This window comes from Melospiza georgiana, chromosome 28, assembly GCF_028018845.1.
Source record: "Melospiza georgiana isolate bMelGeo1 chromosome 28, bMelGeo1.pri, whole genome shotgun sequence".
Lineage (NCBI taxonomy): Eukaryota > Metazoa > Chordata > Aves > Passeriformes > Passerellidae > Melospiza > Melospiza georgiana.
Genome location: NC_080457.1, coordinates 3,532,788 through 3,558,824, shown reverse-complemented (window position 1 = coordinate 3,558,824; position 26,037 = coordinate 3,532,788). Strand labels below are relative to the sequence as shown.

At 48.0% G+C, this 26,037-nt stretch overlaps 4 protein-coding genes across 4 annotated transcripts; 1 reads left to right on the top strand and 3 right to left on the bottom strand.

Annotated features, from left to right (window-relative positions):
- The first annotated feature begins 3,614 nt into the window (after positions 1 to 3,614).
- LOC131094081 (olfactory receptor 6E1-like) lies at positions 3,615 to 4,713 on the top strand. Its single transcript, XM_058041553.1, has one exon. It carries the CDS (start codon positions 3,670 to 3,672, stop codon positions 4,711 to 4,713), a length of 1,044 nt encoding a protein of 347 aa, XP_057897536.1. The 5' UTR covers positions 3,615 to 3,669.
- A 5,656-nt stretch (positions 4,714 to 10,369) lies between these two features.
- On the bottom strand, positions 10,370 to 12,738 carry LOC131094079 (cathepsin G-like). Its single transcript, XM_058041551.1, has 5 exons — positions 12,681 to 12,738; positions 12,082 to 12,235; positions 11,450 to 11,591; positions 11,078 to 11,335; positions 10,370 to 10,549 (listed from the first exon to the last, which is right to left on the bottom strand). The coding sequence occupies exons 1-5, from the start codon at positions 12,736 to 12,738 to the stop codon at positions 10,370 to 10,372; spliced, it is 792 nt and encodes a 263-aa protein (XP_057897534.1).
- A 3,781-nt stretch (positions 12,739 to 16,519) lies between these two features.
- Positions 16,520 to 18,890, bottom strand: LOC131094078 (cathepsin G-like). The gene is made up of 5 exons (XM_058041550.1): positions 18,833 to 18,890; positions 18,233 to 18,386; positions 17,603 to 17,744; positions 17,229 to 17,486; positions 16,520 to 16,699 (listed from the first exon to the last, which is right to left on the bottom strand). The coding sequence occupies exons 1-5, from the start codon at positions 18,888 to 18,890 to the stop codon at positions 16,520 to 16,522; spliced, it is 792 nt and encodes a 263-aa protein (XP_057897533.1).
- Positions 18,891 to 22,699: 3,809 nt separating this feature from the next.
- LOC131094076 (cathepsin G-like) lies at positions 22,700 to 25,069 on the bottom strand. The gene is made up of 5 exons (XM_058041548.1): positions 25,012 to 25,069; positions 24,412 to 24,565; positions 23,782 to 23,923; positions 23,408 to 23,665; positions 22,700 to 22,879 (listed from the first exon to the last, which is right to left on the bottom strand). The coding sequence occupies exons 1-5, from the start codon at positions 25,067 to 25,069 to the stop codon at positions 22,700 to 22,702; spliced, it is 792 nt and encodes a 263-aa protein (XP_057897531.1).
- Between the last annotated feature and the right edge of the window lie 968 nt (positions 25,070 to 26,037).

Here is a 26,037-nt window from a genome sequence, read left to right as displayed (position 1 = left end):
AATGTCCGGAGGATTCCTGGCTGAAGGAATGTCCAAGGGTTTCTGGCCGAAGGAGAGTCTGGAGGATTCCTGAATGAAGGAATGTCCAGAAGCTCCTGGCCGAAGAAATGTCCCGGTGTTTGTGGCCGAAGGATTGTCCAGGGGGATTCCTGGCTGAAGGAGTATCCAGGTGACACTGATTCCCCTCCCGGGTAAAAGCAAAACGATCTCAGTCTGCCTCCTGCTGTTGGAAAATGATACAAAATTTAGAATATTTTTGTAACTTTAGTCAGTTCGCCTTTGCCTGGGGAGAAAGGAGTTGGAGTTTCTTTTCAAAGGATCATCACTCGAGGTGTGATGAGCTTCACATCTCAGCAGGCTGGGAGCAGCACAGAGAAGACACAAAAAATAATGAGCATTAATGAATATCAACTCAAACATCACCCCAGGTATGATGTGAGACACCTGGTCTGAGAAAAAAAATGAGAGAACCAAGGAATGAGGACCTAGTTAACATCAGAGCCCAACAGATCCATAACCAATAGGAAACCAAATGCTAAGAGCTGCATAGTTTGAGACCAATGAACACTGAATTTATTTCCATGGGTTTTGACTGTGTAAATATCAGAATAATCTAGTAAAGTGTGATGTGTGATGGAAGGATTTTTTCTGCACACCCAGGCAATGTGTTGTTGAAATATTGGGATACAAGACAGATTATCAACTTTGGACCTGGTTGGCATAAGAGATTTGATAACAGGATGCCTTGGCAAAAGCAAACAGAACTTTGAGGATTAAACAAAGATACAATTAGAGAGGTTTACTGGAAAAGAAAATTTAATTGAAGTCTGTAATGAAGAGAAGTTGTAATATGCAAATGTTTGTGTATGTGATTTTAACCTAATCATTGTAGTAAACATTGCTAGTTTTCCTAAAACAGTATATAAGCATTGGTAGTCCACAATAAATTTGGATTCTGATCACCAAATCAGTTTTCCCTGTCTCTCTTCATCACCAACAATGTGTGGATTCAATTCTTTCTGTTGCACATCCTGGCCAGAATAAAGTAATGCCTTCATTCTCTAACACTAAATATGTTGTTGGAGGGTTTTTCTTGTTGTTTCAGTGACACTGCAAGGCAACTATAAAAAAAAATGTCTTTGATACCAACAGTCACACGGATCTGATGGGCCTGAGGCTGAGTTGTGGAAATCAGTTTGGCTGTGTGAGGTACAGCAGCTGTTCCAGGGCAGTGTCAGCTCTGAGGTGTTGGCAATTGTCACAGACATATTTTATGAAAAATCCTTTTGTTAGGATTTTTTCTCCTGAGAAGCTGAGAGGCCTCAGGAACAAAATGTAAACAATGGTTATCTGCTGCTGTGGAATGCAAGAGGTGCATCTGTGATTGGCCCTTGCTGTTTGTTTCAATTAATGGCCAATCACAGTCAGCTGGCTCAGACTCTCTAGTCAGTCACAAGATTTTATTATCATTCCTTTCTATTCCTTTCAAGCCTTCTGATGAAATCCTTTCTTCTATTCTTTTAGTATAGTTTTAATATATCATTTTCTTTTAATATAATATATATCATAACATAATAAATCAGCCTTCTGAAACATGGAATCAAGATTCTCATCTCTTCCCTCATCCTGGGACTCTGTCAGCCACCATTCCTTGTTGGGTTTTATGTTGGATTAATCCATTTTCTGACCCAGAGATGGGGTAACTCAGAGGTGTTTTAAAAACTTTTATTCCATTTTCAGTCTCATGTAAAGGGTGAGACAATACAGATGTTATAATTCATGCAATCATAATCAGAAGCCAATTATTTCTTAATTTACAATACACCGTAAGTATTTCTTGGCCTATCAACTTTTGCCACACCATGCTGTAAACGTCTTAGAGCAAATAATCTAAAATTACCCCTCATAGCTCCAACTACAGTGCATCTATTTCTCCAAAGTATCCAGTGTTATTTTCAAGGCCATCCTTTGAAACTCGTTTCTATTTCCCTTTCTCTCTCAGCATTTCTTATCTCCAGGTTTGCACACTGTGTGAGCCTTCTGCCAGGCTGCACCCACGGGCTGATCTGGTCCTAAATTCTTGTTGCTTGGCACTTGTGAGAGCTGTGCACAGTACAAAAAAACCCCAAAGATGTTATTAGAATGGTGTGAGTCCAGTGGAAGTAAAGCAAATTTATCAGAGAACTGGAGAACATTTCACCTGAGGAGAAGCAGAGAGAAGACAAAGCCAAGAGGAGTCCACTGAGGGGGACTCAGAGACAGGTTAGAGCCAGACCTCTCACAAAGAGCTTCAAGTAAATCTTTTCTGCACAAAAGGAAATAAATTTTCACAATGAAAATACAAGGGAAGCTGTGGCACTGCAGGGAAGTTGATCCATCCCCTGTTTGGAGATATTCACGCCTACTGAGAGAAGGGCAGGAGCAACCTTGTGCTGCTTTGATTTTAGATTTTAGCAAGGACTGGACCTCGAGAGGTCCTTCCCAATCTCATTTCCTCTGTGGTTTGATTATACTCTTGCTGTTCTTTCACAGGTGTTTTCCCACAAAGTGTTATTTCATGTTTTGATCCCTAATTGGTCCCTGAGGTTTGACACACTGAGGAAACACAGGACTGTAATACCCTGCCACCATTATATAAAGGAGCTGAAGAGAGAGGAATTTTTTTTTTTTTTGCCAGAAATCAATTGTCAAACTAAGTTAAGGAGGAACAGAATCAGACTCAGAATACTCTTTGTAGCATCCTGGATTGTTGTGGATATACTGGTAACTACCTGGAACACTTCTTAGAGTTTGGGCGTAGTTTTCTGAAGAATAGGGAAAGTTTAAAGAAATATTGACTAGGAAAACTGAACTTTTGGTCTTCAAACTAAAGTAAAATCTTTTAGCTGTTACTGAGGGAGTTTCTTGGCTTAGGGGACCTCTCTCAACTTCCAGATAATATCAGTCCATCTGTGGTATTGAAAATATGTCCTATGTTTAGTATGGTTTGTGAGAGCAAAGTTTTGTATTGGTGTTTTTTGAGAAACAGCCATAAGATGATGCCAATAAACTCCCTTGTTTTGCTGGGAAAGGGGCTCTAAGGGGAAAGATTTGATGGGAATAGTGCATTAAGAAGGGTTGTACCATCCCAGTCTATAGCTATCCTTTTGTTGAGCATTTCAAGAGGAAAATTTGAGTGTCTTGCTTGATATGGGTTATCAGCTAGATAAGATGGGCTTGCTTTTCCTGGAAATTCATTGTGGTGTTGTTTACTTCAGTCATTCAGAAATATCTGCAATGAATCTGAAATGAATCTAAACTGCAGTAACTTTCCCCTTTACAATATTAATGTTTCCTTGCACCAATCTAGCCTGCTTCAGAGTCTCTGGTAAGTCTCTGGACACAGCCAAGTTCCCATTCTGGACATTTGGCTTTGCTTTTTTTTTTTTTTTTTTTTTTTGGTTTGTTGGAGGGTGGATGTTGTCAGATCATTCAGAGAGAGCCAATAACAGCTTCTGCACCCTTTTAAGTGTGCCATGAGGAAACTGTAGGAATTGTTTTGACTGGAGTGAGGACTCAGTCTTACAAATGGAGCTTGGGGCTCCTTTTTCATGACCAGGATTTTTAATGTGTGGTTACTGTGGTTGCTGCAGTCTTTTATAAGAGGTTTGTTCCTGGTATTGCCCTGTAATGTTGCAAAGCCAAACTGACACATGTTCAGCTGTTTTCCAACAGTTCCCAAAACAGGTTTTTTCTTTTTTTTTTTTTCTTGCCAGTTTTTTCAGTGATGTCTCAATGAACCACACAACTGTAGTGGAGTTTGTCCTCCTGGGACTGGCAAACAGCCGCCAGTGGGAGATCATCCTCTTTGTGTTCCTTGGCATTGCCTACCTCTTGATCCTGCTTGGAAACATTTCTGTCATCAGCATCACTCTTACCAATAACTTCCTCCAGACCCCCATGTACTACTTCCTCAGGAATTTTGCCCTTTTGGAAATCACCTTCACCTCCACCTTCCTTCCCAGCACCCTGTACAGCCTCTTGACAGAGAGGAAGACAATTTCCCTGCCTGGCTGCTTCCTCCAGATGCTGCTTTTCTACTGCCTGGGTACCTGCACCCTTTTCTTCATGGCAGTGATGTCCCTGGACCGCTACGTTGCCATCTGCCACCCCTTGCACTACCCGGCCATCATGAACAGCAGATTCTGCCTGCAGCTGATCCTGGGCTGCTGGGCACTGACTTTTCTCCTGATGTTTCCCCCCACCATCATGACAGTGCAGCTGCCATTCTGTGGTCCCAATGTCATGAATCACTTTTACTGTGATGCTTCCCTGTTGTTGCAGCTGTCCTGCACAGACACAGCCTTCATCGAAGAGCTGATGTTCATCATCCTCATCCTCATCCTCCCCGGTACCCTGATAGTAACTGCTGTTTCTTATGGCTGCATTATCGTCACCATCTTGCTTATTCCATCATCTGCAGGCAGGAGGAAGGCATTTTCCACGTGCTCAGCTCACCTCATGGTGGTGATGGTGTTTTACAGCACCTGCATTTACAGGTACATCCGCCCATCCCAGCGAGGTGGGCAGGACTCTGACAAAGTTCTGTCTTTGTTCTTCTCCGTGCTGACTCAGACAGTCAACCCTTACATCTACTCACTCAGGAACAGGCAAGTCAAGCAAGCTTTAAAGGAGAAAATTCTGAAGTTTTCTGGCTCCCTGAGGCAGATGTGAATGGTGGAGTCTTGTATTTTGTGATAATAAAATAATAATTAGTCTGATAATAACAATTTCTGATAATAAAATAATAAATATAAGCCAAGATTTGCTTATCCCTCTCTTACTAATTGTTGCTTCATATGATCCCACCTTTGTCCAGAGTGGGTGCTTTCCTATATAATATAATATAATATAATATAATATAATATAATATAATATAATATAATATAATATAATATAATATTATATTATATTATATTATATTATATTATATTATATTATATTATATTATATTATATTATATTATATTATATTATATTATATTATATTATATTATATTATATTATATTATATTATATTATATATTACATTACATTACATTATTATGCTATACTAAAAAATACAGAAAGTATATAGGCAGAAGGCTGAAAGATACTAATGAAAAACTCATGACTCTCTCCAGAGCCCTGACACAGTTTGACCATGATTGGTCATTAAGTAAAAACAATCCACATGAAACCAACTAAACAATCACCTACCACATTCCAAAGCAGCAAAACACAGGAGAAGCAAATGAGATAATATTGGTTTTTTAATTTTTCCTTTTTCTCTGAGGCTTCTCAGCTTCCCAGGAGAGAAATCCTGGCAAAGGGATTTTTCCAGAAAATATGATGGTGACAGTGGAGTAGCCCATCCAAGTATCTGAATTGTTTCCCAGGTGCAACATCTGTATTGTGAATTAAAGATGCTGATTTCAAATGGTTTGTGCTTTTTAGGTGTTATGTAATTCCTCCTGTTGGCAATGAAAATAGGCCAGCACAGAAAGGATTTTCTAATCTCCTGTTACCTGGTGTCAGCTTTGCCTCAGCATTTCCTCCCTTGCTGGGATGGGTTAGCCTTAGTGAAAAACCAAATTCCCACTCAAACCTTCCACCCCACAGTGGGAAAAGAGGAAAAACAGAAACAAAAACTCTTGTAGATTGAGATAAATACAGAGAGATGGTTTGCCAATTTCTACCAGGAGTGAAACACACTGGATTTGGGGAAAACCAATGTCATTTATTGCCAACTGAGATAGTTTAGATTGCGAGAAACAAAATTAAATACTAAACACCTGAATAAATAAGTTTATTCATTCATTCCAGAGTACTGCAGCACTGTCCCCAGCACACAGGGTGGGTGGGGAGGGTTATGGTCAGTGCATGTGGGTTCTTCACAGGCTACAGAGATCACATTGAGCTACCAAGCCACAAACCAAGTACAGAAACACCATTCTTATCAATATTTTTGGGTTTAGAACTTCAGCTTCCATAAAACTGTGTTTACAATCATTACCATACACACTGAACCCATCGACAGAATTCCTTCTCCTCCCTCTAATTCAGTAGAGATAATCCTTGATCCCAAGTACAATAATCCTTAATCCCAAGCACAATTCATGAAACATTTTTTTCAGTCTTAGCTGTGAAGGCATTTCCAGGTTTTGGGCTGGATTTGGCTGTGTATTGTGAATCCAGGAATCTCCACCAGTAATTTTTACAGCTGTCTGGATAGTCAGAGGAGCTTGGAATGATCCTTTCCACTTTTCCTTGAGTGGTTCTTTGCTCCAAATCTGGGCATATCCCCAATCTCCTGGACAGTGAGAGTGTGGTTGAACATCCAAGGTCACTGATGATGCCAAAACAATAAACCTATGGAAGGATGAGAATGTTCTTTCCCAAAGTTTCCCAAACCCCTCAAATTGTGGTTCCTTACTGTATGTTTTAACCTGGGTGTAATTACAGCCTGACATGTGCCAACAACTAGGATTGCAGTGTGTGATGCAGTGACAGTGTTGCAGTGACTGTGTGCGTTGCAGTCACAGTGTTGCAGTGACAGTGTTGCAGTCATTCTGTTGCAGTCACACTGTTGCAGTGACAGTGTTGCAGTCACACTGTTGCAGTGAGTGATGCAGTGACAGTGTCGAAGTCACACTGTTGCAGTCACTCTCTTGCAGCCACACTTGCAGTCACAGTGTTGCAGCCACAGTGTTGCAGTCACTTTGTTGCAGTGACAGTATTGCAGCCACACTGTTACAGTCACTCTCTTGCAGCCACACTGTTGCAGTGACAGTTCTGGGCTCACCCCTGCACCTGACACTGCAGAGCCGGCTCTGCCTCTGCCCATGGTTTGGCAGAGCAGGTTTGTGTCCTTGGCATTTCCTTTGCCTTGCCTGGGGGTGATGCTGACAGAAAGCACCACCTTGGCACTGCCTGGGCCCTGCTCTTTGACTTCTGAGTGGGAATGTTGGTGCAGGAGACGTTTGAGGCTTGCTGAGCTGTCTGTAATCAAAGTCTGTGACTCTGTGCTCTAATGAGCCCTGCTGGGAACACTTTGTCCAACTCTCTCACCTCGCACTGGGCTCTGTTAAAGCTCCCAGTAAGTTTGTTCCTGCTCCTGCCTTGTCATTTCCTCAAGGCACCTTGCCAGACTGTGCCACAGCCACCAGGAACTGGGAGGTGGCACCACAGTCCTGCAGGGGCTCATTAAAAAGCTGACAGCCATAATGAGCTCTGTGGTTGTTCCTGTGCTGGAAGCATTGTGTGGTTAATTAGGGAGCTCCCAGCGGTGTTTCAGTGAATACCTACAGCTTAATTTCTGTTTGTCTTTTGTTCTAATTATGTGTGACAGGGAGAATGGAAATGGAAACATTTTAATAGGGAATTAGTCGTGTTTATACTCTGGTGGGAATCAGGCAGAGAGAGGAAAATATCTTTGGGACCAAGCAGGGAGAGACCAGAGTCAAAGTTTGATTCATGTGCTGGCAATAAGAAAATTCTTATTCCAGCCTCTTCTCCTGTTAGTGCAACCCACAGAAGTGCCAAAGGCTTTGTTTGTAAAGCCTTTCTCTGCTCTAATTAGCACTACCTTTACCTGCTGTACTAATTATACACAGAGACAGAAGCAATATTCATCACCATTGCAAAAGGCTTTCAAGGCCTTTTTTAATGAGTGAAAGAAAAATATCTTAATTAACAAATAATGTCATATGTTTTACTTTGATTCCCCTGTGCTCCAGTTTTCCCAGGACATGAACCCTGAAAAGAACTGGCTCAGTGGGGAGATGGACAGGTGATAGAAATTTTCAGGCACAATTAGAATGAGAAATATTTAAACAATTAATTAGGAAGAACTGAATATCTACCAGGTGATCAAGATGAGTTGTGTCACTCAGATGTCTGTACTAGGGCCTTGCAATACTGCAAGGCTACTAAAATAAAATAAAATAAAATAAAATAAAATAAAATAAAATAAAATAAAATAAAATAAAATAAAATAAAATAAAATAAAATAAAATAAAATAAAATAATTATTTTAAATTAAAAGACAGTAGATAAACCACTTAGTTATTAGAATATATATAAAGAAAATTATTAGCATCTTAATTATTACATTAGATATAAGAAAGAAATTTTTGATGATGAGGATGGCAAAACAATTAAATGGGCTGCCCAGAGAGCTTTAGATGCCCCATCCATGGAAACATTCAAGGTTGGATGGGGCTCTGAATAACTTGGTCTAACAGAAGGTGTCCCTGCCTTATTGTATAGGGGATGAATTAGATGATCCCTTACTACTCAAATTATTCTAGGATGCTGTTTTCCAGTAGCTTGAGGGAGGTGATGCTTCCCTTTTACTCAGTACTAATGAGGTGAGACCTGGGGTACTGTGGGTTATGAGCTCCCAGTAAAAGAGGCACACTGTGCTGGAAAGAGTTCAACAAAGTGGCCTGGAGATCATGGAGGGACTGGATGATCTCTCCTACAGGGAATGCCTGGTACAGCTGAGTTTTTACCCTGGAAAGAGCAGGTTGTGGTGGGACATTATCCATGGATGGATATCTCTGAAGGTAGGATAGAAGTGGGAGAAATACAGGTTCATTTCAGAGTGGTGTGCAGTGACAGGACAAGAGGCAGTGGGCACAAACTGGGGCTCTGTCTGAGCATCAGTAAACACATTTATCTGTGACGGTGACCAAGCACTGGTACAGCTTGGCCAGGGAGGTTGTGGTGACTCCATGCTCGGAGATATTCCAAAAACAACTGGAACTGGTCCTGAGCAATTGATGCTTTAGGTGGCCATGCTTGAGTAGAGACATTGGACCAGACAACAACTGAAGGTCCCTTCCCACCTCGACCATTTTGTGTGACTCTAGGGCAGTGTCAGTGTGCAGCAGAGTAGAAAACAGCTCCAGTTGATGCTCTGGTGACCATCTGCATGCAAGGTTTCCTGTGGATGACCAGTGGTTTGCAGACAGTGTCTTCAGGGTGGGGAAGGCTACAGTGGTTGCAGCACAAAGGTGGGGTGATACCACCAGAGCAAGAAAGGGAACTGGTGGTGAGCAGGGGTGTGGTGTTCAGCACAGTGACCACCATGAGAACAGACCAAGGGCTGCCTTCACACTGCTCTGACACCAGACACAGTTCCAGAGGTGTGACTATGGACCCACCTCGGGTCAATAAAGCTGGTGGTGCTGGACACAGCACCCCACATGTGCCTTACCAGGGCCGAGCAGAGGGGCACGATCCCCTCCTGGACCCTCTGGCCACACTCTTCCTAAAGCACCTCAGGATCCTTTTGGCCCTCATGGCCCCAAGGGCACGCTGCCAGCTCATGGTCACCTTGTCAGCCACCAAAACCTCCAGGTCCTTCTCTGCAGATCTCCCCTCTGCTAGGTCAACCCCCAGCCTGGTACTTGGGGTTATTCCTCCCCCAGTGCAGGACCCCACACTTGTCCTTGTTGAATTTTTTAGGTTTATCTCTGCCAAACTCTCCAGTCTGTCAAGGTCCCACTGAAAGACAGAACAGCCTCCAGTTCTGCATCATCAGCAAATTTGCTGGGGGTACATTCTGTGCCACCTTAGATAAATGATCAGGATTAAAAAAAGCCTAAATGAAATGCAACTGTTCCTCACACAAGTGACCAGGCTTCTCTCTGCAATGCAGCTTTGACCTCAGCCATATTTGACATTTTCTATCTCATCACCACACCACAAGGGCACCTCCTGGCCCAGTCAGGTCTTAGCAGCTGATCCAGTGGGAGAGTTTCCGGTTCTATCGACAGACATTTGACAGGTGTAAAGAAAACAGTTCAAGGAGACTGAAGGGCAGACAGGGTGTAAACAGGCTGGCTTCAGACTGTCTAAGCATCTAAGAGGGTTTCAGGTTGGTTCAAAAAAAACCCCTGATCTCCTGTTGCATTTGAAGATGGCTGTTTCTGAAAGGTTGTACCTGCTGGTTGGACTGCAAGGGGCTGATGGAGACAAGTGGAGCATTTGGGGACTGAGACCTGTCCTGCATGTCCCACCAATGCTCAAGTTCTCCCAGAGTGTCATCCCCTCATTCTCACACTCAGGGTTTCCATCCAGCTCCCAAGAAGGCTGCAGACACAAGTGACTTTGAACATGCTTTTATTGATGGCCAGAAGCAGAGCTGGAGCAGCAGTGGTAGGAAAGGAGCAATGGGAAGCTGGGTGTACTTGGGAGCTGCATTTGTAGCTTGCCAGGAGACTCAGTGCCAAAGCCTGTGCCTGCACCTATAGAGGCTTCTCTGACTCCTCTTCAGGTGCCCCTGGGAGCTCCTGAGCACCAGCAGGTGTTGGATACATCGTGGAGAAGGGGCAATGAGCATTTTAGTCAGAGGACGGAGAGCCAGGAATATCTTGGAGTGAAAACCTCCTCAGCTGCTCACGGATCCAGGGCTCAAAGTACGAGATCCTGGTGAATACCTCAGGGAAGATGAGGTCATCATATCCATGAGAAACAATGCCATAAGCCTTCTTCTTGCAGACTAATGGGCCACCAGAATCACCCTGTGCCATGAAAGGAGTGAGAGGGGTCAGACATGCCACAGTTCAGCTCTCCCTGCCTTAAGCAGCAAGTTTCCTCTTCCCTCCCTGCAGGTGAAGAACCTCCTCCTCCAAGCACCTCCCTCCCTCCAGACCCAGCTCTCAGTGTTTGTAGCTGCCTCACTACTCCTCAAAGCCCACCCATGAAAAAATTCAGGCCTGGAGGCTCTCTGAGATTCAAAAACTCAAAAGAAGAACATTGACCTACTTTAGACATGGGGAAATATCTAACCCATCCGAACAAGGATATCACAAGGAATTTACACACCAAAGCACTGGTTAGGCTGAGTACAACATCCCCAAGTATGTAAAAAAGCAAATGTTGCTGAGAGTTGGAAAATGCACCACAATTCAGGGAGCTTCAGAGCTTCTGTGAGGACCCTCAGCTCATCATTTTGAAGGTCCTGGTTCATTCTGGTGTCCTTTTGCTATCACCAAACTGACTGTCCAGTCCCAATCTCCTCCCAAGCCTGCAATCAAAACAACACTTACCTTGTATGCTGCTTTTTTACTGTTTTCATCACCAACACAGATCATAGACCGACGCTGGTATTTTCTGGAAAACTTCTGACATCTTGTCTCATTTTGCACCTTCAGTTTCACCTCCCTCAAGACATCACTCTCGTCCCCATCTGTAGATGTCATGCCCCAACCAGATACCGTGCATAAAGCTCCTGGTCTCACACGTTCATTTCTCCTGGGAATGGAGATAAACTGCACATTCTTATTGATCCTGGCCCTTGGCTTCAGCTGTGAGGCAGAGAACACAGTGTTAGAGGCAGCAAAGGATGAGGAGCAAGTTCAGAGTTTGGGGAGGTGAGCAAGGGGAGATGCCTCAGGCAGGAAGGATCTGTTGGGCCATACCTTCAGCAGCGCAATGTCATTTCTGAAGCCTTCACGGCAATATTGAGGATGGATGACCCATTGTCCCACATGGATCTTCTGCTGGCTCCATTCTCGTCTGTTTACGTTGTGGGCTCCCAGAATCACAGTGACCTTCACTCTCCTGCCAGGAAACACCAAGACGTTCCAGCTGCATTGATGGGAACAGCCCCCAGGACAGGTGGCTGGAGGGAGGTGGTGTTGGAGAAACCTCCCCAGAGCAGCTCTCAGCAAGTTGTCCTCTCTCACCTGGGTTCCTTCCAGAGCCCAGCTGAGGATCCCTCACCCCACATTGACTCAGCTGGCAGCTGCCCCGTGCTGAGCACAAAGGGCAGCAGGGCAGGGGACACACTGGAGCCCTTCCCCAGCAGCAGCTCTAAGCCATGGCAGGAACCAGGACCCTGGAGACCCCTGGGAGCATTCCTGTCCCCAAGGACACTCAGCCCCAACCAGGCAGACAATTCCTGCCACTCACAGAGGAGAGCTCAGCTTCAGAGATGCCTGCTCTGCCTGAAGAGACACAGGGTACTGTTTCAGCCTGGATCAGGGCTGAGGCACTCTGGGACTGTGTGAGACTGGAAAAAATCACCTGTGCAGGAACAATGGAGTCTTACCCTTTTTTATCCACACAGTGAGCTGCTGAGAGCACTGCGTCTGGGCGAATCAGGAACCCTCCACAGGTATAAAATTGTATGCCACTTTGAATTATTAAATAAGCCATGTAGGGTCTGGAGTGGGGCTTAGCTACTCGTCCACCAATGATTCTTCCTGGAAGAGAGATGGGAAATGTTAATATGAATGTCAAATATATATGTTAATATAAATGTTTATATGCTGCTCTTTCCTGTCGAGTTTGGGGCTGCATGAAAGGAAAGGCTCATCCTCTAATGCCAGGTGCCAGTGATCCCAACAACTCTCCTTCCTGGGGCTGTCCAAAGCATTGCTGGGGCACAGTGGAGAGAAAGACAAGCAGCACTTTCTGGAATCTGACCACCCCTGGCTCTGGATGACTCCAATGCCATCAAGGGCACAGCTGTCGTGCCTCTAATGCCTCACTGGCTTCAGGCATAGGCTGAGCTGGGAGATGAGAGGAGAGAGGAAAGCAGGAGAGTAGAGCCAGGAGAGAAGGTGAGGCATGAGCCTTGCCTGGGATTGACGCTCAGAGTCCATCTGTGCCCTTGCATGTTCCTAAATCCCATCTCTGTGTACTCACCAGCCCCAGCCCAGGGCAGAAGGACAAAAGCATTTGTGAGCAGAAGGAGCAGCAGCATCTCCCACCACTGTCCTGAAGAGCCAAAGCAGTGGCTGTGTCCAGGCAGGGGAGAGGTACAGAATGGCCAGTACTTATATATAATGGTGAGCTGACACAGGAAACCTCAGACTGCTGTGTCATTTACTGCTTTTGTTCTCACACCCCCCAAACTGTGAGGGTGTGAGGGGCTCATGACACCTTCTCTACTCTTTTGTCATGATCTTCTCAAAACGATGGAGAGATCTGGGCTGGTTCAGAGCACCCATAGAGCTCACAGGAAGAGGAAAGGGGTGTTTGTTGAGTGCATCTACCATCAGAGACCTTTGGAGAGAGCCCCTGGGATCCTCCATGCAGGGTTCATCCACCAGGATTTTGGGGTTTTTTTTGTTTTTTGTTTCCCCCGCATTCTCTGATAGCAATGGGGAGAGCTGGCCAGGGACAGGCCAAGTTCCTGTTTTTTATCAGAGGGGCTGACTGCCATCAGAGATGTCCTTGGGAAATCAGAAATCACCAATCAGGGTCACCAAGGGACAAGGCCAGTGGGACCCTCATGACCTCAGCCCTAGTGTTCTGGGGAATCTGACAAGTCCATGGTGATGAGGAAGTCTGAGGTGCAGCTGGGAAGTCATTCTGTGAGCTCAGTCCAGACCAGCAGGTGCCCTGGGCAGGGGCAGTGTGGTATTTTCAGGGTCCTCCATCGTGGGGAGGAAAGGATGAATCTGACTCCGTGTTCTCAGAAGGCTCATTTATTATTTTATATTACTATATTATATAAAAGAATGCTGTACTAAAACTCTACTGAAGAACAAAGAAAGGATACTTGCAGAAGGCTTAACAAGATATTAATTAAAAACTCGTGACTCTCTTTTCAGAGTCCGACACAGCCTGATTGTCATTGGTCACTAAGTCAAAACAATTCACATGTTGGGTAAACATTCTCCAACCACATTCCAAAGCAGTAAAACACAGCAGAAGCCAATGAGATAATAGTGTTTTCCTTTTTCTCTAAGGCTTCTCAGCTTCCCAGGAGAAGAAATCCTGGCAAAGGGATTTTTCCAGAAAATATGACAGTGACATTTCACCCTTTTTGTGTAACTAAACTAAAAAGAGACTCTGGTTGTAATTCTTCTGCTGGGCCCTTGCAGAAGAGAGAACAAACATGTCTCAAGGGGTTTATCCATTGGCAATCAAAACCTCAATCAATTTCTGATATGGAATGATCAAGGAGATTCTTTACCTGTAGTACATCAACTTCTATCATATCACTAAAACTAGGCTTACAATACAGAAAATGCAAAAGACGATGAAAAGAATTGTTCATTGTTTTAAGTCCAAACAGCTGAGTTTGAGGAGAAAGTCCATTGACCGAAGATGTTGCTCTTTGACATCCCTGAAAGGTCCTTTTGATCATGAAACAGACTTGCAGAATCCTGAAACAAAGAACAGCTAAAAAAAATCAACAATTATTAAAAATCCACTGATAAAAATCCATTGAGAAAATTTCTGGAATGCCATGGCCACGGCCCTTAATTGAACCACTTGGGCTGAGGCTGACTCATGGCTTTGAATACTTTGAGCTGATAGCTCTTTTCACCTTTTTTGTTTTATTTAATTATTATTTTTATTTAATGTAGAATCATCAGCACCAGCAGAGGGTTTTACGACCCTGTGGGGGCCCCAGTCCTGTTGGATGGACCAGGCAGCCCAGACCTGGCCCACAGAACGGTGGCCCAGGTTCGGTTAGGGGGATCAAAGCCCCCAAACCCAGCAGCGGGTGGATGGAGGCCCCAGCCCAGAGAAACGACCCAAACAGCCCAGACTCAGCCTGCAGGGTGGGATGTCTGTTTTCACAGCCCATCCCCATCACACTGCCAGTGCCTTGGCAGCCGGAGTGACTGAACACCTCCTCCCCACAGAACCACTGGTGCACGCCGGCGGCCGCGAAGAAGTTTTCCTGGGCATCTCCATCCCTAATCTGGGGGACATCTTTCCCCAGAACAAGAGAACAACGCTCGCTTTTCGCTGTTTCTCTCGCCCCTGTGGTGCAAACAGCAGTGTTCCTGCTTTCTGCCCCTCAGCACCGCCGCCATCCCGTCTGGGCTTGGGGCCAGAGGCAGCGGCTCATGGAGCCCCTCCCTCACACCACTGTTGTTCAAGGGGGGAGTGAGGCATTCCAAACCCCAGCGAGAAGCCCCCGACCAAACGCGAATCGGTCCGCGAAAAACGCTGTGTCCCAGAAAAACACTGAGTTTGAAAGTTTTCAGCAATCAGCTGTCGAGCTGTGCTGCCTCCACTGAGGGACAGGCTGCTCTCAGGGTCCGGCACAGACACTGACATGGAAGACAGAGCCCCTGAAGGCGGTGGGACCGCCGGGGGTGATCGGGTGCTTCCCCTGCCAGGACTGATGCAGACAGAGCGGCCACTGCACACATGGAGGCAGTGGCCACGTCTTCTCCTGCTTGTGGGAGCAGCAGTGCAGGCACAATTTGTCACACGGCTGAAGCATTGCTTAGCAACACACCAGAATCTGTGAGGGGCGGCAGGGCCGCGGGCAGGGCCTGCAGGCGGCTCCGGAGACGGTGGAAGCGGCAGGGCAGGCAGAGCAGCAGTCAGCGGGGCCTGAGGGGCTGGCGGGGCAGGCGCTGCCGGAGATGGAGCGGTGGGTGTCTGTCTCAGCCCTGGGAGGGGTAAAGGAGGTGGCAGAATCGGTGCAGGGTTGGTCCGCACTATCGCCACCAGCACTGTTGTCATGAATGCAATTCCCGGCTGCGATGCACAGGGACTGGGTATGCTGTGCAGCGAGGGGCTGCCGGCCGCCTCTCTCAGTGAGGGTGGGAGCGGGTCCGCACCCTCCCAGAGAACGGGGCACGGAGAATTCCACAGCAGATCTGGCCAAGGATCTCCCTCCGCGGCCGCTGGGGCATCCTCAGGCGGGCAGAGAGCAGCGGGGGCACGGCCCCTCTCTGAGACAGGCTGCCATCACTCACTGCTGCTGTCCATCGCCTTGCCCGGCAGCCTGGGCAAAACAGCGAGAGACGGTGCTGCCGCCGGAAGCACATGATCCACAGAAGCAGAAAAAACCTTCTCAGCTGTGGGCAAAGCCTCACCCACCTGGGACGCAGGGGAGGGTGGGAACCAGCAGTTTCTGTCCTTGGATGGATCCTTCACCTGCTGGCTCTGATGGGGGGGATATTAACTCCTCACACGAGGTGAAGTGCCCCACCAAATGGGCTCTCTGCTTCAGAACTGAGAAAAGCACTGTAAATGCTGGATGAATTCGGGGCAGCCCACAGCCCCAATCATATTTCTCCCAGAAATAGGGATCCATGGACTGCCAGACCAGTATGTCCAAGGAGCATGTCAGACCTATAAAAATGCCATGAAACTTTGCCCATCTGATAAACTGATAGAAATGTCTCTTCACCATATGAAGAGGCAATCAGGGACTGAGACCTGTCCTTCATGCCCCACCAATGCTCAGGTTCTCCCAGAGTGTCATGTCCTCATTCTCACACTCAGGGTTTCCATCCAGCTCCCAAGAAGGCTGCAGACACAAGTGACTTTGAACATGCTTTTATTGATGGCCAGAAGCAGAGCTGGAACAGGAGTGGGAGGAAGGGAGCAATGGGAAGCTGGGTGCACTTGGGAGCTGCATTTGTAGCTTGCTTCGCAGACTCTCCTTACTGCCAACGCCTGTGACTGCACCACAGGGGCTTCTCTGACTCCACATCAGCTGCCCCTGGGAGCTTCTGAGCACCAGCAGGTGTTGGATACATCGTGGAGAAGGGGCAATAAGCATTTTAGTCAGAGGACGGAGAGCCAGGAATATCTTGGATTGCAAACCCCCTCAGCTGCTCACGGATCCAGGGCTCAAAGTATGAGATCCTGGTGAATACCTCAGGGAAGATGAGGTCATCATATCCATGAGAAACAATGCCATAAGCCTTCTTCTTGCAGACTAATGGGCCACCAGAATCACCCTGTGCCATGAAAGGAGTGAGAGGGGTCAGACATGCCACAGCTCAGCTCTCCCTGCCTTAAGCAGCAAGTTTCCCCTTCCCTCCCTCCAGGTGAAGCACCTCCACTTCCAAGCACCTCCCTCCCTCCAGACCCAGCTCTCAGTGTTTGTAGCTGCCTCACTACTCCTCTAAGCCCACCCATGAAACTCTTCAAGCCTGGAGGCTCTCTGAGATTCAAAAACTCAAAAGAAGAACATTGACCTACTTTAGACATGGGGAAATATCTAACCCATCAGAGCAAGGATATCACAAGGAATTTACACACCAAAGCACTGGTTAGGCTGAGTACAACGTCCCCAAGCATGTAAAAAAGCAAATGTTGCTGAGAGTTGGAAAATGCACCACAATTCAGGGAGCTTCAGATCTTCTATGAGGACCCTCAGCACATCATTCTGAAGGTCCTGGTTCATTCTGGTGTCCTTTTGCTATCACCAAACTGACTGTCCAGTCCCAATCTTCTCCCAAGCTTGCAGCCCAGAACAACACTTACCTTGTATGATGCTTTTTTACGGTTTTCATCACCAACACAGATCATAGACCGACGCTGGTATTTTCTGGAAAACTTCTGACATCTTGTCTCATTTTGCACCTTCAGTTCCACCTCCCTCAAGACATCACTCTCGTCCCCATCTGTAGATGTCATGCCCCAACCAGACACCGTGCATAAAGCTCCTGGTCTCACACGTTCATTTCTCCTGGGAATGGAGATAAACTGGACAATCTTATTGATCCTGGCCCTTGGCTTCAGCTGTCAGGCAGAGAGAACACGGGGTTAGAGTCAGCAAAGGATGAGGAGCAAGTTCAGAGTTAGGGGAGGTGAGCAGGGGGAGATCCCTCAGGCAGGAAGGATCTGTTGGGCCATACCTTCAGCAGCGCGATGTCATTTTTCCCGTCTTCACGGGAATATTCAGGATGGATGACCCATTGTCCCACACGGATCTTCTGCTGGCTCAGTTCTCGTCTGCTTACATTGTGGGCTCCCAAAATCACAGTGACCCTTGGTCTCCTGCCAGGAAACACCAAGACATTCCAGCTGCATTGACAGGAACAGCCCCCAGGACAGGTGGCTGGAGGGAGGTGGTGTTTGCGAAGCCTCCCCAGAGCAGCTCTCAGCAAGTTGTCCTCTCTCACCTGGGTTCCTTCCAGAGCCCAGCTGAGGATCCCTCACCCCACACTGACACAGCTGGCAGCTGCCCCGTGCTGAGCACAAAGGGCAGCAGGGCAGGGGACACACTGGAGCCCTTCCCCAGCAGCAGCTCTAAGCCATGGCAGGAACCATGACCCTGGAGACCCCTGTGAGCATTCCTGTCCCCAAGGACACTCAGCCCCAACCAGGCAGACAATTCCTGCCACTCAGAGGAGAGCTCAGCTCCAGAGATGCCTGCTCTGCCTGAAGAGACACAGGGTACTGTTTCAGCCTGGATCAGGGCTGAGGCATTCTGGGACTGTGTGAGACTGGAAAAAATCACCTGGGCAAGAACAATGGAGTCTTACCCTTTCATATCCACACAGTGAGCTGCTGAGAGCACTGCGTCTGGGCGAATCAGGAACCCTCCACAGGTATAAAATTGTATGCCACTTTTAATTTCTAAAAAAGCCATGTAGGGTCTGGAGTGGGGCTTAGCTTCTCGTCCACCAATGATCCTTCCTGGAAGAGAGATGGGAAATGTTAATAGGAATGTCAAATATAAATGGTATCATAAATGTTTATATGCTGGTGTTTCCTGTCAAGTTTGGGGCTGCATGAAAGGAAAGGCTCATCCTCTAATGCCAGGTGCCAGTGATCCCAACAACTCTCCTTCCTGGGGCTGTCCAAAGCATTGCTGCGGCACAGTGGAGAGAAAGACAAGCAGCACTGTCTGGGGTCTGACCACCCCTGCCTCTGGATGACTCCAATGCCATCAAGGGCACAGCTCTCGTGCCTCTAATGCCTCACTGGCTTCAGGCACAGGCTGAGCTGGGAGATGAGAGGAGAGAGGAAAGCAGGAGAGTAGAGCCAGGAGAGAAGGCGAGGCAGGAGCCTTGCCTGAGATTGACTGCTCAGAGTCCATCTGTGCCCTTGCATGTTCCTAAATCCCATCTCTGTGTACTCACCAGCCCCAGCCCAGGGCAGAAGGACAAAAGCATTTGTGAGCAGAAGAAGCAGCAGCATCTCCCACCACTGTCCTGAAGAGCCAAAGCAGCAGCTGTGTCCAGGCAGGGGAGAGGTACAGAATGGCCAGTACTGAACCTCTATATATATTATGGTGAGCTGACACAGGAAACCTCAGCCTGTAGGTGTGTCATTTACTGCTTTTGTTCTCACACCCCCCAAACTGTGAGGGTGTGAGGGGCTCATGACACCTTCTCTACTCTTTTGTCATGATCTTCTCAAAACGATGGAGAGATCTGGGCTGGTTGAGAGCACCCACAGAGCTCACAGGAAGAGGAAAGGGGTGTTTGTTGAGTGCATCTACCATCAGAGACCTTTGGAGAGAGCCCCTGGGATCCTCCATGCAGGGTTCATCCACCAGGATTTTGTATTCTTTTTGTTTTTTGTTTCCCCCGCATTCTCTGATAGCAATGGGGAGAGCTGGCCAGGGACAGGCCAAGTTCCTGTTTTTTATCAGAGGGGCTGACTGCCATCAGAGATGTCCTTGGGAAATCAGAAATCACCAATCAGGGTCACCAAGGGACAAGGCCAGTGGGACCCTCATGACCTCAGCCCTGGTGTTCTAGGGAATCTGACAAGTCCATGGTGATGAGGAAGTCTGAGGTGCAGCTGGGAAGTCATTCTGTGAGCCCAGTCCAGACCAGCAGGTGCCCTGGGCAGGGGCAGTGTGGTATTTTCAGGGTCCCCCATCGTGGGGAGGAAAGGATGATTCTGACTCCGTGTTCTCAGAAGGCTCATTTATTATTTTATATTACTATATTATATAAAAGAATGCTGTACTAAAACTCTACTGAAGAACAAAGAAAGGATACTTGCAGAAGGCTTAACAAGATATTAATTAAAAACTCGTGACTCTCTTTTCAGAGTCCGACACAGCCTGACTTTTATTGGTCACTAATTCAAAACAATTCACATGTTGGGTAAACAATCTCCAACCACATTCCAAAGCAGCAAAACACAGCAGAAGCAAATGAGATAATAGTGTTTTCCTTTTTCTCTAAGGCTTCTCAGCTTCCCAGGAGAAGAAATCCTGGCAAAGGGATTTTTCCAGAAAATATGACAGTGACATTTCACCCTTTTTGTGTAACTAAACTAAAAAGAGACTCTGGTTGTAATTCTTCTGCTGGGCCCTTGCAGAAGAGAGAACAAACACGTCTCAAGGGGTTTATCCATTGGCAATCAAAACCTCAATCAATTTCTGATATGGAATGATCAAGGAGATTCTTTACCTGTAGTACATCAACTTCTATCATATCACTAAAACTAGGCTTACAATACAGAAAATGCAAAAGACAATGAAAAGAATTGTTCATTTTTTTGAGTCCAAACAGCTGAGTTTCAGGAGAAAGTCCATTGACTGAAGATGTTGCTCTTTGACATCCCTGAAAGGTCTTTTTGATCATGAAACAGACTTGCAGAATCCTGAAACAAAGAACAGCTAAAAAAAATCAACAATTATTAAAAATCCATTGATAAAAATCCATTGATAATTATCAACCACTATTGAGAAAATTTCTGGAATGCCGTGGCCACAGCCCTTAACTGAACCACTTGGGCTGAGGCTGACTCATGGCTTTGAATACTTTGAGCTGATAGCTCTTTTCACCTTTTTTGTTTTATTTAATTATTATTTTTTTTTTTAATGTAGAATCATCAGCACCAGCAGAGGGTTTTACGACCCTGTGGGGGCCCCAGTCCTGTTGGATGGACCAGGCAGCCCAGACCCGGCCCACAGAACGGTGGCCCAGGTTCGGTTAGGGGGATCAAAGCCCCCAAACCCAGCAGCGGGTGGGATGGAGGCCCCAGGCCAGAGAAACGACCCAAACAGCCCAGACTCAGCCTGCAGGGTGGGATGTCTGTTCTCACAGCCCATCCCCATCACACTGCCAGTGCCTTGGCAGCCGGAGTGACTGAAGACCTCCTCCCCACAGAACCACTGGTGCACGCCGGCGGCCGCGAAGAAGTTTTCCTGGGCATCTCCATCCCTAATCTGGGGGACATCTTTCCCCAGAACAAGAGAACAACGCTCGCTTTTCGCTGTTTCTCTCGCCCCTGTGGTGCAAACAGCAGTGTTCCTGCTTTCTGCCCCTCGGCACCACCGCCATCCCGTCTGGGCTTGGGGCCAGAGGCAGCGGCTCATGGAGCCCCTCCCTCACACCACTGTTGTTCAAGGGGGGAGTGAGGCATTCCAAACCCCAGCGAGAAGGCCCCGACCAAACACGAATCGGTCCGCGAAAAACGCTGTGTCCCAGAAAAACACTGAGTTTGAAAGTTTTCAGCAATCAGCTGTCGAGCTGTGCTGCCTCCACTGAGGGACAGGCTGGTCTCAGGGTCCAGCACAGACACTGACATGGAAGACAGAGCCCCTGAAGGCGGTGGGACCGCCGGGGATGATCGGGGTGCTTCCCCTGCTAGGACTGATGCAGAGAGAGCGGCCACTGCACACATGGAGGCGGTGGCCACGTCTTCTCCTGCTTGTGGGAGCAGCAGTAAGGCACAATTTGTCACACGGCTGAAGCATTGCTTAGCAACACACCAGAATCTGTGAGGGGCGGCAGGGCCTGCAGGCGGCTCCGGAGACGGTGGAAGCGGCAGGGCAGGCAGAGCAGCAGTCAGCGGGGCCTGAGGGGCTGGCGGGGCAGGCGCTGCCGGAGATGGAGCGGTGGGTGTCGGTCTCAGCCCTGGGAGGGGTAAAGGAGGTGGCAGAATCGGTGCAGGGTTGGTCCGCACTATCGCCACCAGCACTGTTGACATGAATGCAATTCCCGGCTGCGATGCACAGGGACTGGGCCTGCTGTGCAGCGAGGGGCTGCCGGCCGCCTCTCTCAGTGAGGGTGGGAGCGGGTCCGCACCCTCCCAGAGAACGGGGCACGGAGAATTCCACAGCAGATCTGGCCAAGGATCTCCCTCCGCGGCCGCTGGGGCATCCTCAGGCGGGCAGAGAGCAGCGGGGGCACGGCCCCTCTCTGAGACAGGCTGCCATCACTCACTGCTGCTGTCGATCGCCTTGCCCGGCAGCCTGGGCAAAACAGCGAGAGACGCTGCTGCCGCCAGAGCTGCACATGGTACACAGAGGCAGAAACCAAAAACCTCCTCAGCTGTGGGCAAAGCCTCACCCACCTGGGATGCAGGGGAGGGTGGGAACCAGCAGTTTCTGTCCTTGGATGGATCCTTCACCTGCTGGCTCTGATGGGGGGGATATTAACTCCTCACACGAGGTTAAGTGCCCCACCAAATGGGCTCTCTGCTTCAGAAATGAGAAAAGCACTGTAAATGCTGGATGATTTCGGGGCAGCCCACAGCCCCAATCATATTTCTCCCAGAAATAGGGATCCATGGACTGCCAGACCAGTATGTCCAAGGAGCATGTCAGACCTATAAAAACGCCATGAAACTTTGCCCATCTGATAAACTGATAGAAATGTCTCTTCACCATATGAAGAGGCAATCAGGGACTGAGACCTGTCCTTCATGCCCCACCAATGCTCAGGTTCTCCCAGAATGTCATCTCCTCATTCTCACACTCAGGGTTTCCATCCAGCTCCCAAGAAGGCTGCAGACACAAGTGACTTTGAACATGCTTTTATTGATGGCCAGAAGCAGAGCTGGAACAGGAGTGGGAGGAAGGGAGCAATGGGAAGCTGGGTGTACTTGGGAGCTGCATTTGTAGCTTGCTTCGCAGACTCTCCTTACTGCCAACGCCTGTGACTGCACCACAGGGGCTTCCCTGACTCCACATCAGCTGCCCCTGGGAGCTTCTGAGCACCAGCAGGTGTTGGATACATCGTGGAGAAGGGGCAATAAGCATTTTAGTCAGAGGACGGAGAGCCAGGAATATCTTGGATTGCAAACCCCCTCAGCTGCTCACGGATCCAGGGCTCAAAGTATGAGATCCTGGTGAATACCGCAGGGAAGATGAGGTCATCATATCCATGAGAAACAATGCCATAAGCCTTCTTCTTGCAGACTAATGGGCCACCAGAATCACCCTGTGCCATGAAACGAGTGAGAGGGGTCAGACATGCCACAGCTCAGTTCTCCCTGCCTTAAGCAGCAAGTTTCCCCTTCCCTCCCTCCAGGTGAAGCACCTCCACTTCCAAGCACCTCCCTCCCTCCAGACCCAGCTCTCAGTGTTTGTAGCTGCCTCACTACTCCTCTAAGCCCACCCATGAAACTCTTCAAGCCTGGAGGCTCTCTGAGATTCAAAAACTCAAAAGAAGAACATTGACCTACTTTAGACATGGGGAAATATCTAACCCATCCGAGCAGGGATATCACAAGGAATTTACACACCAAAGCACTGGTTAGGCTGAGTACAACGTCCCCAAGTATGTAAAAAAGCAAATGTTGCTGAGAGTTGGAAAATGCACCACAATTCAGGGAGCTTCAGATCTTCTATGAGGACCCTCAGCACATCATTCTGAAGGTCCTGGTTCATTCTGGTGTCCTTTTGCTATCACCAAACTGACTGTCCATCCCAATCTTCTCCCAAGCCTGCAGCCCAGAACAACACTTACCTTGTATGATGCTTTTTTACGGTTTTCATCACCAACACAGATCATAGACCGACGCTGGTATTTTCTGGAAAACTTCTGACATCTTGTCTCATTTTGCACCTTCAGTTCCACCTCCCTCAAGACATCACTCTCGTCCCCATCTGTAGATGTCATGCCCCAACCAGACACCGTGCATAAAGCTCCTGGTCTCACACGTTCATTTCTCCTGGGAATGGAGATAAACTGGACAATCTTATTGATCCTGGCCCTTGGCTTCAGCTGTCAGGCAGAGAGAACACGGGGTTAGAGTCAGCAAAGGATGAGGAGCAAGTTCAGAGTTAGGGGAGGTGAGCAGGGGGAGATCCCTCAGGCAGGAAGGATCTGTTGGGCCATACCTTCAGCAGTGCGATGTCATTTTTCCCGTCTTCACGGGAATATTCAGGATGGATGACCCATTGTCCCACACGGATCTTCTGCTGGCTCAGTTCTCGTCTGCTTACATTGTGGGCTCCCAGAATCACAGTGACCCTTGGTCTCCTGCCAGGAAACACCAAGACATTCCAGCAGCATTGACAGGAACAGCCCCCAGGACAGGTGGCTGGAGGGAGGTGGTGTTTGCGAAGCCTCCCCAGAGCAGCTCTCAGCAAGTTGTCCTCTCTCACCTGGGTTCCTTCCAGAGCCCAGCTGAGGATCCCTCACCCCACACTGACACAGCTGGCAGCTGCCCCGTGCTGAGCACAAAGGGCAGCAGGGCAGGGGACACACTGGAGCCCTTCCCCAGCAGCAGCTCTGAGCCATGGCAGGAACCAGGACCCTGGAGACCCCTGTGAGCATTCCTGTCCCCAAGGACACTCAGCCCCAACCAGGCAGACAATTCCTGCCACTCAGAGGAGAGCTCAGCTCCAGAGATGCCTGCTGAGCCTGAAGACACACAGGGTACTGTTTCAGCCTGGATCAGGGCTGAGGCACTCTGGGACTGTGTGAGACTGGAAAAAATCACCTGTGCAAGAACAATGCAGTCTTACCCTTTCATATCCACACAGTGAGCTGCTGAGAGCACTGCGTCTGGGCGAATCAGGAACCCTCCACAGGTATAAAATTGTATGCCACTTTTAATTTCTAAAAAAGCCATGTAGGGTCTGGAGTGGGGCTTAGCTTCTCGTCCACCAATGATCCTTCCTGGAAGAGAGATGGGAAATGTTAATAGGAATGTCAAATATAAATGATATCATAAATGTTTATATGCTGGTGTTTCCTGTCAAGTTTGGGGCTGCATGAAAGGAAAGGCTCATCCTCTAATGCCAGGTGCCAGTGATCCCAACAACTCTCCTTCCTGGGACTGTCCAAAGCATTGCTGCGGCACAATGGAGAGAAAGACAAGCAGCACTGTCTGGGGTCTGACCACCCCTGCCTCTGGATGACTCCAATGCCATCAAGGGCACAGCTCTCGTGCCTCTAATGCCTCACTGGCTTCAGGCACAGGCTGAGCTGGGAGATGAGAGGAGAGAGGAAAGCAGGAGAGTAGAGCCAGGAGAGAAGGCGAGGCAGGAGCCTTGCCTGAGATTGACTGCTCAGAGTCCATCTGTGCCCTTGCATGTTCCTAAACCCCATCTCTGTGTACTCACCTGCCCCAGCCCAGGGCAGAAGGACAAAAGCATTTGTGAGCAGAAGGAGCAGCAGCATCTCCCACCACTGTCCTGAAGAGCCAAAGCAGCGGCTGTGTCCAGGCAGGGGAGAGGTACAGAATGGCCAGTACTGAACCTCTATATATATTATGGTGAGCTGACACAGGAAACCTCAGCCTGTAGGTGTGTCATTTACTGCTTTTGTTCTCACACCCCCCAAACTGTGAGGGTGTGAGGGGCTCATGACACCTTCTCTACTCTTTTGTCATGATCTTCTCAAAACGATGGAGAGATCTGGGCTGGTTGAGAGCACCCACAGAGTTCACAGGAAGAGGAAAGGGGTGTTTGTTGAGTGCATCTACCATCAGAGACCTTTGGAGAGAGCCCCTGGGATCCTGCATGCAGGGTTTATCCACCAGGATTTTGGGGTTTTTTTGTTTTTTGTTTCCCCCGCATTCTCTGATAGCAATGGGGAGAGCTGGCCAGGGCCAGGCCAAGTTCCTGTTTTTTATCAGAGGGGCTGACTGCCATCAGAGATGTCCTTGGGAAATCAGAAATCACCAATCAGGGTCACCAAGGGACAAGGCCAGTGGGACCCTCATGACCGCAGCCCTGGTGTTCTGGGGAATCTGACAAGTCCATGGTGATGAGGAAGTCTGAGGTGCAGCTGGGAAGTCATTCTGTGAGCCCAGTCCAGACCAGCAGGTGCCCTGGGCAGGGGCAGTGTGGTATTTTCAGGGTCCCCCATCGTGGGGAGGAAAGGATGATTCTGACTCCGTGTTCTCAGAAGGCTCATTTATTATTTTATATTACTATATTATATAAAAGAATGCGGTACTAAAACTATACTGAAGAACAAAGAAAGGATACTTGCAGAAGGCTTAACAAGATATTAATTAAAAACTCGTGACTCTCTTTTCAGAGTCCGACACAGCCTGACTGTCATTGGTCACTAAGTCAAAACAATTCACATGTTGGATAAACAATCTCCAACCACATTCCAAAGCAGCAAAACACAGCAGAAGC